We start from the raw sequence: 9,488 nt of genomic DNA, 5'->3' as shown, positions 1-9,488 counted from the left end.
AAGAGGTCAGCAAACTTCTTTTTTTTATGTGAGTTGTTCATCTAGTGCAGGTCATTTGGGAATAAAATTAGATGATTAATTACATTAAACAAATTAAATTTCAGTATTAAATGATTCTTATTATACATAAACTCTCCAAAATATTATAATTCCCCTGGGGTGTTGGTTTGGTCATTGTTTGAATCAATATATGTTACAAGAACATATGAAGTAAAATTATATCTGAACATAAATTTGAAGCACATTTGAAGAAAGTAATACATTTAGAGGAAAGTACACTTTAATTTTTATGGGTTACACTTAAGAGCATAATAAGAAGAAGAAGAAGAAGAAGAAGAAGAGGAAGAAGAAGAAGAAGAAGAAGAACAAGAAGAAGAAGAACAAGAAGAACAAGAAGAATACAGTCATACAAAGTTTCAATGAGACAAATTATAGTATTTATTCATTATTAAAATAATTAATTCATAAATTTTCCAGTGACACTTTAGCATTTTTCAGTCAAAACCCGGTGAGAAATAAGAATGTAGTTTGTTTAATTTACTTAACATTTTTGCTCAATATTTAAGACCAGTGCTCTTGGTTTACTTAGTTTTAATATTTGCGGTCTATTATCATTATGTGAGTAAAAACCCAAACCCCTCCTTGTGGAGAGTATTTGTTGTCAGCCCTCCCCTCTGCTGCTCGGATCGCTCATCTTCCACTTCTTCTTCTACTTCTTCTTCTGTCAACATCTGAGGTGTTTCAACCTGATGATAAAAGCTGCCAACGTACTCTGGAGTTGAACTTGAGCTCTGTGGTTCTTAAATGTGTATGGTTATATTTGCTCCGGTAAGTTTCAATTCTTCATTTGTTTTACAATTATCTTCTCATCATGAATTGTGTTTCTGTTCAGGTTTGTCGTGTATAAAATTGTTAAATGTAAAATGAAGTGTGAACAGTGAACTTAACATTTTTAATTGGTTTTACAGTTTGCTAATTAAAAGATCTGAAATGCCTCTCAGCGTTATTTTCATGCAACTTATACCAGATGATTAAAAACAAATATTTAATTTATTCTATTTAAATGAGTCGAAATGCTTATTTTGTGTGTAAATTTGTAATTGGATAATGCTCTAAACTACAGGCAAATAGTGTAATGGAGCTCCGAGTGTTTTTAGAACTGAATCTCACTTTACTGCTGTGTGCACCCTCCAGTGCACAGTCAGCAGCTCTGCTAGTTGTCTTCCAACCTTTAAATTATTCAGGTTTTGTTTTCGAAACCAATTATAAATCTTTATAAACAATGCTGTAATCTATTGGTTTTTGTGCATTGTGCAGGAAGTAACTCACACAGCGTTGGAAAAACTGGGGAATTTTTGATCTGTTTTCTACATTTTCTTGTTTGTTTCATAGATTTTTGCCATTTGTGCTTTTGCAACATGTGGAGGATACCACGGTCTTCTCCAGGTTAAAGTGGACTGTGCAGACAGGAGGCAGAATAATCTCAGCATCAATATTGATTTTAGCTATCCCTTCAGGTAAAGTAGTCATTTTTAGATCCACTGACTCATGATGTTTATTAATCTCACACTAAATTTAACTTTTATTTGCTACTGTCAGAGTTGTGAAAGCAGCAAAAAACTGGTGTCTGTTTTGAGTTTAGGCTTAAATTAGCATCAAGGCAGACAAATATCATTGTAATAAGAATACATGCAGGTCCTCAGATGTAACCAGGCCAGGTTTCAAAGACACGCCACAAAGAGAGTCAAAAAAAGAGCCACAAAGAAGTGACAGTAGTTGTTTAACAAGGGACCACCTGAGCTGAGAGCCCTAACCACAGGGGTTTCAGATACAGTGTCGTTTAATGATGCAATGAAATGTTTTAGAGTCAGATCTTAAACTGGGTCGACCTCCTGCTCAGCTGTGCAGCTTCCTCATTTTAAATTGGACCATGTTCAAAGGGTGAGAAGAGCTCCTCTGAGGCTGGATGGATGACACCATGGACCGCCCTTCTTTTAGAACACATTTCTGTCAATGTAGATCTGATTATAATAGTTGAAACTATTGCTGAAGTTGTTTTATTGAGACCTCAACAGTCTTGCTAAACCAGGGGTGTCAAACTCATTTCAGTTCAGGGGCCACATAAAGCCTAATATGGTACATAGTGGGCCAGACCAGTAAAATTATAGGATGAAAACTTATAAATAATATCAACTCCAAAGTTTTCTCTATGTTTTTGGGTGAAAAAAGTAACATTTTGTAATGAAAATGTTTACATCTACGAACTGTACTTGAACATAACATAAAAATATATGAACAACCTAAAAATTCTGAAGAAAAGTAAGTGCAATTTTAACAATATTACGCCTTAGTTTATCATTCATACATGTGCATCACAACTTACAGATCACAGTGGATCTACAAATACACAAAACATTTAGTAACAGGCAGAATACTGGTACAATTCTACATACTTCTCTTAAGACATTTCAGGTTGTTCTTATTTGTTCAGGTTATTCACATTTTTTGTAAAAGGCTAGTCTGTAAATGTAAACATTTTTGTGTAAATTTACTTTGTTTACACTGAAACAAAAAAAAAAAAAAGCTTTTTTCATTATTTCTAGGTTATTATGATAGTATTTTACTGGTCTTACCCACTTCAGATTGAATTGACCTTAAAATGATTTTAACATCCTTGACTGTTAATATCTTCAGTGTAACTGTTGCATTTCACAAATTCATCCCACGGGCCGGATTGGATCCTTTGGCGGGCTGGATTTGGCCCCCGGGCCGCATGTTTGACACCTGTGTGTTAAACCGACAAATATTTATTAAATGCAAGAATTACTATACATTCCTTCAATCATTATTTAAATTGTTTTGTAATTCTACATTTGAGGTGAAATTATGCAACTGATTATCTTCCATAAAATTTCAGAAGCACTGGTCAAAACTGTTATTTAACATGGATGACGGATTTCACGTTTATGTGATTGACTGTTTGTGAGTTATTGTGGTGCAGGAATGTGGTCGACACCCCCAACGTTTCAGCATCCACAGTCAGAATCAGCGATGTGTAATTAACGGTTCAGTGTCAGGTCAGCTGACACCAGTGTGGATCCTGTTATTATCCTGTACAGAAATACAAAGTATTTTTAAGTTCAATTATTTCAATCAAGAATATTTACCCCACAATCAGTTAATTTGGGTGTAAAACGATTCCTCTGGACCTGGTTTAAAAAAAAAGATGTGTGTTTTGCAAAACAATTGATGATAAAGAATCATCAGAAATGGAATACATAGACATGTAACAATTAGAAAACTGCATTCAGGGGTGGATCTACATCTGCATCCTTAACCCTTTCATGCATGAATTATGAGAACCTTAGTCAATATTTTTTTCTTGAGTGTTTTATTCTGTTAGGCATTTAAAAAAATGATGCAATTGAATTTTTTTTTTATTTTTATGAACCTATTTGTCATGGTGTTACAAAAATGTCCACTCAGCTGGATACCATGCGTTTAATTTTTGAAGCAAAGAAACATGTGTTTAAAATTCATCATCAGAAAGTGATATACCATGTGAAAACCATGAAATAAAAACATTTTTAATGCTGCTAATCTGATGTTTTCTCACTTTTTATCATACTCTAATACCAGTTATTACTCAATTCATGGAGATAATATCCTCCTTAAACCCAGGAAGTTGACAATTTTAGCTTTTTTACATTAAAATTGTCTTGATTGGAAACTGCATTTTTTTCCACATATATTTTTAAAAATATTTTTATTTATTGCTTTATTTTTTTTAATGGCATGTCCTTTGAAATTGACAGTATTTTTTAAGTTAAACTGTCAAACTTTTGTCCCCTACAGAGGACAAAATGCATTGCTGGGTCTCAGGAGGATATGCCACAAAAAAAAAAAAAAAAAAAAAATTTGTTTCAGAAAACTGTTAGAGTCTAATAACAATTAGCAATTAATTTACACTAAACCATGTTACTGCAGATCAGGTTTATCAAGAGCAGCAAAGTTACAATAATTGTATGAATTGCAGTGTTTGGGATTATGCATAAGAGTCCACTACGTTGGCTGATATGGAACTGAAACGACCAAACCCATGAATAAATAATGGAACAGCTGTAGAATAGCTGTCCACTGTAGAGACCATTATGCATGAAAGGGTTAAATATTGTTTTTAACAAGATGTAGGGGTGCAATGAAACAAACAATAAATCAACCAAACTGTGCTGTTAAGTGTTTTATTTTTCTTCTCCACAGCACCTTAGAGGCAATTATCATTTAGTTTTACATCAGAACTATTATGTGCAGTGGAGTATTTTCATTTTCCTCTTAATACTGTTAGTTTTTAGCAGTTGCACAGTTTTGTTTTTCTTGAACACTGGTATTGATCTTGCTGTACATTAAGAGTGCTTGGGAACTTTGATGATACCCATGATAATGAGTCTTGTTTTTGTGGATCTTTTGTTGATTCCACTTACGTAGACTCTCATGTACCATCCTTCTGTGTCCTCCTGATGACCTCTTTGCAACCCCATGTAAAATATTCTAGATAACTCAAAGTAAGAAAAAGCAAAAAACTAAAAACTTTGTGAAGACTGAGGGAGTTTCAACCTTTTGCCCTCAGTAATAAATAGTTTGTGCTTCTGTGTTTATCGCAACAAAAACAGGAGTATTTTGACAGAATAATGAAACATCATCTTTAATGTGTGTGATGTAAAAGGGGCTTATGTGAATGAGAAAAACTTTGCCAATCATCTAATCCTCTTTTGTTATCACTGTCTGAAAGTTATTTGGAAAGAGTTTCACATCAAAGGTTTAGAAAAACTGAGCTGCAGAACTCTACTTTATGCAAAACTAAACTTACAGAAGAAGTAACGGTAGAAAACACTCTGACTTTCTTCTTATGATTTGCCTCGTGCAAAGTGAAGTGACATGCTGCCTGCACAACGAAGCTCCTTTGTTTTTCTTTTCATCACATTAAACCTCCTCTTCCTTTTTTTTAGGTTACAACAAGTGCATTTCAAGGCTCCCCTGTGTGAAGCAAAAAGAAATGAGATTCTTTTCCTGGATGGGGATTTTTCTTCATCTGCTCAGTTTTTCGTGGTTGTGGGTGTTTTTGCTTTTTTGTACTCACTCCTGGCAACTGTTGTGTACGTCTTCTACCAGAACAAATACCTGAAGAACAACAGAGGCCCGCTTGTGGTCAGTGAAATTATACCTTTAACCAGCACTTATATGTCTTAAAGCACAGGTGTCAAACATGTGGCCCGGGGACCAAATCCAGCCCGCCAAAGGGTCCAGTCCGGCCCTTGGGATGAATTTGTGAAATGCAAAAATTACACTGAGATATTAAGGATCCTTTTGGTTCAGGTTCCACATTCAGACTAATTCAATCTCAAGTGGGTCAGAACCAGTAAAATACCATCATAATAACACAGAAATAATAACAACTCCAAAAGTTTCTCTTTGTAAATGTAAACATTTTCATGTAAATACACTAAAATAAAATATAATTTTGCAAAAAATGCGGGTAACCTGAGATGTCTTAAGAGAAGCAAGCACAATTTTAACAATATTCTGCCTGTTACAAAATGTTTTAAGTGTTTGTAGATCCACTGTGATCTGTAAGTTATAATGTACAGGTGTAAATGATAAACTGAGACATAATATTGTTAAAGTTACACTTACTTTTTCAGTTTGTTCTTGTTATTCACATCTTTTGAAAAGATAGTTTGTAGATGTAAACCTTTTCATCATATAAATTAACTTTTTTCGCTCTAAAACAAAGAAAAAAGTTTGGAGTTGACATTATTTCTATATTATTATGTCATTATTTCACTGGTTCGGCCCATTGCAGATCAAATTTAGCTGAATATGGCCCTTGAACTAAAATGAGTTTGACACCAATGTCTTAAAGGGTACCTGTTGTGAATTGTTATTGCTAGCTATTTGATCACATATAATACTAGCGGTTCCATCGGGTTATAGCTTGTTGTCAAGTACTAAGTCACTGCTCCGTCAGTCAGACATGGTCAGAGATATGTTGCTTTCTTCATGGCAAGGTTATAATAGTTTTGGAATTTCATTATAGTTTAGTTTTATTTAGTTTAGACTTTTTTTCTCTAATCTAGTTAGTTTTAACTAGTTTTTAGAGCAGGTTTTCTAGTTCTTATTAGTTTTCATTTTTTTCTAAATGCTAAGCTTTAGTTTATTGTTAGTATTAGTTTTAGCTTTTTCATTTCTTTTACCTTCCTCGCTGTCATATTTAAAGAAATCCCATACAGGACTCTGCTGCTTTCTCCCAACTTTAGTCTCCATGTTGCCAAGTAGAGTGGGAACTAGAAGCTGACTCTAAACGACAAGTGACAAGAGGTGACGGATCGTGAAGTGCTGTATGGTGCTGTCAGCTAAAATTGCTCAAACGAAATAAATCAATTTCATATCAATCCAACATTGACAAAGATGAAAACAAAGGGAATTTTTTCCTTTTTTTTTTTTTTTTTACATTTTAATTAGTTTTGTAAGCACACAATACAGTTTCAGTTAGTTAGTGTTTTTTCTTTTAATTAAAGTTTTTATTTATTTCAGTTAACGAAAATGTTTTTCAATTCTAGTTTCGTCATTTTGTTAGTTTTCGTTAACGATAATAACCTAACTTCACGGACTGTTCCAGCACCAGTAGTGATGAAACCTTGTTATATTGTCTGATTACCTGGACTGTGATGGACTAGTCGCTGACCCAGTGTCTAACATGACGCATTATTGACCAGTGCTGGGTCACATCTCTTGGACAATGGTGGAGTGCAAAGCTTACCGCTGCACAAGCAAATCCCGGAAATCCACTCAGACTTGCTCACTGACTGCTGCTTGTTTACTCGAATTCATCACCCAGAATCAATGATGGTACGTCACTTCCAGCCAGCAATATCTGCTCCCAATATGTTCTGCTCCCACTCATAGTTCACATAATAAAAAGGCCCAGTGTGGTGCATTTATAGTGATTTTTACTGGATTTGTGCCTCTCACACAAACCACAATTAATGTTGTAAACATGACCGGTACAGGTACCCTTTAACTTAACAATATAATAGTTTGTATTTACTGATTTATTTATATGTGTGACATGACATATGTTCTCTTGTATGTGACCGCCTCTATTCTTGTCTATTTGTTCCAGGATTTTGTGGTGACCATGATCTTCTCTGTCATGTGGCTCATTAGTAGCTGCTGTTGGGCTAAAGCGCTCTCTGACATCAAGACTGCGACAAACCCAACCCAGGTGCTTCTGCTCATCTCTGCCTGCAGAGCTCATGAAAACAGATGCACGGCCACACAGGGGCCTCTGTGGTCACGACTCAACACATCTGCTGTAAGTCAACAGTTGGACATCGGACACAGAAATAACCTCAATGACTTATATAATGAGTATGGACGCCCAACTCCACCACTGTGTTGAAAAGACAAAGATTATTAGAATGACTCAGTATCTCAAAAGAATGAAAGAAACTGCTTAATGTCTAAAAATAATAACTTCATATCTCAAAATGATGACTTATTTTCTGCAAATAATGATTTAATATCTGAAAATAATGACCCAACATTTTAAAATAATAGCTCAGTATCTAGAGACAAAGATTCAGTATCTGAAGACATGAACTCAATATCTGAAAATAATATTTAATATATCAAAATAATGGCTTAATATCTGAAAATAGAAATTCAGTATCTAAAAAAAATTATTTAATATTAAAATTAGGAAACTATTACCAACGTATCAAAATAATGACTTACATATAAAAAAAAAAAAGAGATAAAATCCCAAACCAATGGCTCAGTATCTGGAAATAATAATTTAACAGCTGAAAGTAATGACTCACTCTCTCAAGATTTTAATACTTGAAAATGGCTCAGTATATGAAAATGATGATTAAATATCCCAGAAGTATGACTTGATATCTCAAAAACAATGACTTAATATATTAAAATAATGGATTACTGTTTGAAAATTATTTATTATGCAATGATTTAATATCTCAAAGAAAATGACATAACATCTGAAAATAATACTTAACCCTTAAAGACCTAAACAGTCACTGGCGACCAAAACCATCTACTGATCTAAACTGTTTAATACCTGTTGATCCACTAATCCTATCAATACATGCAAATAATTGGTGTAAAATACATTTGTCATATTTTCATTGTCATCAGATATGACCCATTTGGACGTTCAGAGGCTCCATAGTTACTGTGGAAACAACGTAATCTATTACAACATTGATTCACCAATAAAACCCATGGAGTTTGATAAATGACAGTGGATGGACACAGAGTTAATGAGAGATTTGAATGAAAATGTCATTTTTTCTTCAGTTTTCTCTCTTTCTGATATAATAACCCTCAACTTTAATCTGAGCTTTTATGAACTTCTACATGATCAGTAAATTAAATGTACGAAAATACCTGATTTTTACTGGAAAAATACAAGATACAATGGATTATTTTATAATGAATGGTGATCACTTGAGCAATGTTAAATACAGAGAAAAAATGATTTGGGAACTACCACTAAAGTAACACTGGGTCTTTATGGGTTAAAATAGTATCTTATACAAAAGCACAGCCATCATTTGTACCACATTATTTTGATTTACTATTTGATTATTTTCAGATACTATTTTATTATGTTGAGAGACTCATTATTTTGGTTCACAGGATCCTTTTCCCAACACAGTGGTGAAAATGGGTTTTGGTTTCACTGTGTTAACACATTGTTCTTTCTCCAGGTTTTTGGTTTTGTGAATGTGGTCCTCTGGGTTGGGAATATTTGGTTTGTCTTCAAAGAGACAGGCTGGTACAAGACTGGTCAGAGATACCCGACCAGGAGTGCTTCTGGGAAACGTGCCAGTGAAATGCGGCAGCGACTCTACAGTGAGAGCAGCTTCGACCAACCGGAGGAGAGTTTTGGACCACAACCATCCAGGCAAGACAGTTTCAATCAGTCAAGGGGGGAATATGGTCAGAAGGTCCATAAACAAAGCAGTTTTAATCAGTCACAAGTGAGCTTCAGTTTACCGCAGACATATCTGGGTAAACCAGTGATGTACGAGAGGGAGAACAAAGCTGCCACTCAAGGGCCGATGATATTTGTCAATGAGATGTGATTCTGAAGGTAAACCACATGGAAACATACATCTGTGGCATCAACATTTTTACATAAAATTATTTAAATACGTCGTATGATGATATTAACATAAATAAATTGTATGCATTTGAGATGTGTAGAATTTATAATGTGACAATTTTTCTCCTAAACATGAAATTCTCATTCATTTGATGCCATTTGAGTAGAGCAATCTGGGATAGTAAGACTGTTAGTATGATTGTTGTTGTTTTATGTTTTACCATATAGAAAATGTCTTTTAGAGATTTTTATATTCAATAGAGATAGTATAATCAATAGAGCAAATAAAAGCCCAATTCAT

The 9,488-nt window shown here is 34.2% G+C and overlaps 1 protein-coding gene across 1 annotated transcript; it reads left to right on the top strand.

Moving 5' to 3' along the window:
- The first annotated feature begins 777 nt into the window (after positions 1-777).
- synprb (synaptoporin b) lies at positions 778-9,197 on the top strand. Its single transcript, XM_030134886.1, has 5 exons — positions 778-828; positions 1,393-1,517; positions 5,007-5,205; positions 7,181-7,372; positions 8,790-9,197. Exons 1-5 carry the CDS (start codon positions 805-807, stop codon positions 9,165-9,167), a joined length of 918 nt encoding a protein of 305 aa, XP_029990746.1. The 5' UTR covers positions 778-804; the 3' UTR covers positions 9,168-9,197.
- The last annotated feature ends 291 nt before the right edge of the window (positions 9,198-9,488 follow it).

This window comes from Sphaeramia orbicularis, chromosome 5 (genome assembly GCF_902148855.1).
Source record: "Sphaeramia orbicularis chromosome 5, fSphaOr1.1, whole genome shotgun sequence".
NCBI lineage: Eukaryota > Metazoa > Chordata > Actinopteri > Kurtiformes > Apogonidae > Sphaeramia > Sphaeramia orbicularis.
The sequence above is the reverse complement of the archived record's forward strand: the minus strand, read 5'-3'. Positions and strand labels throughout refer to the sequence as shown.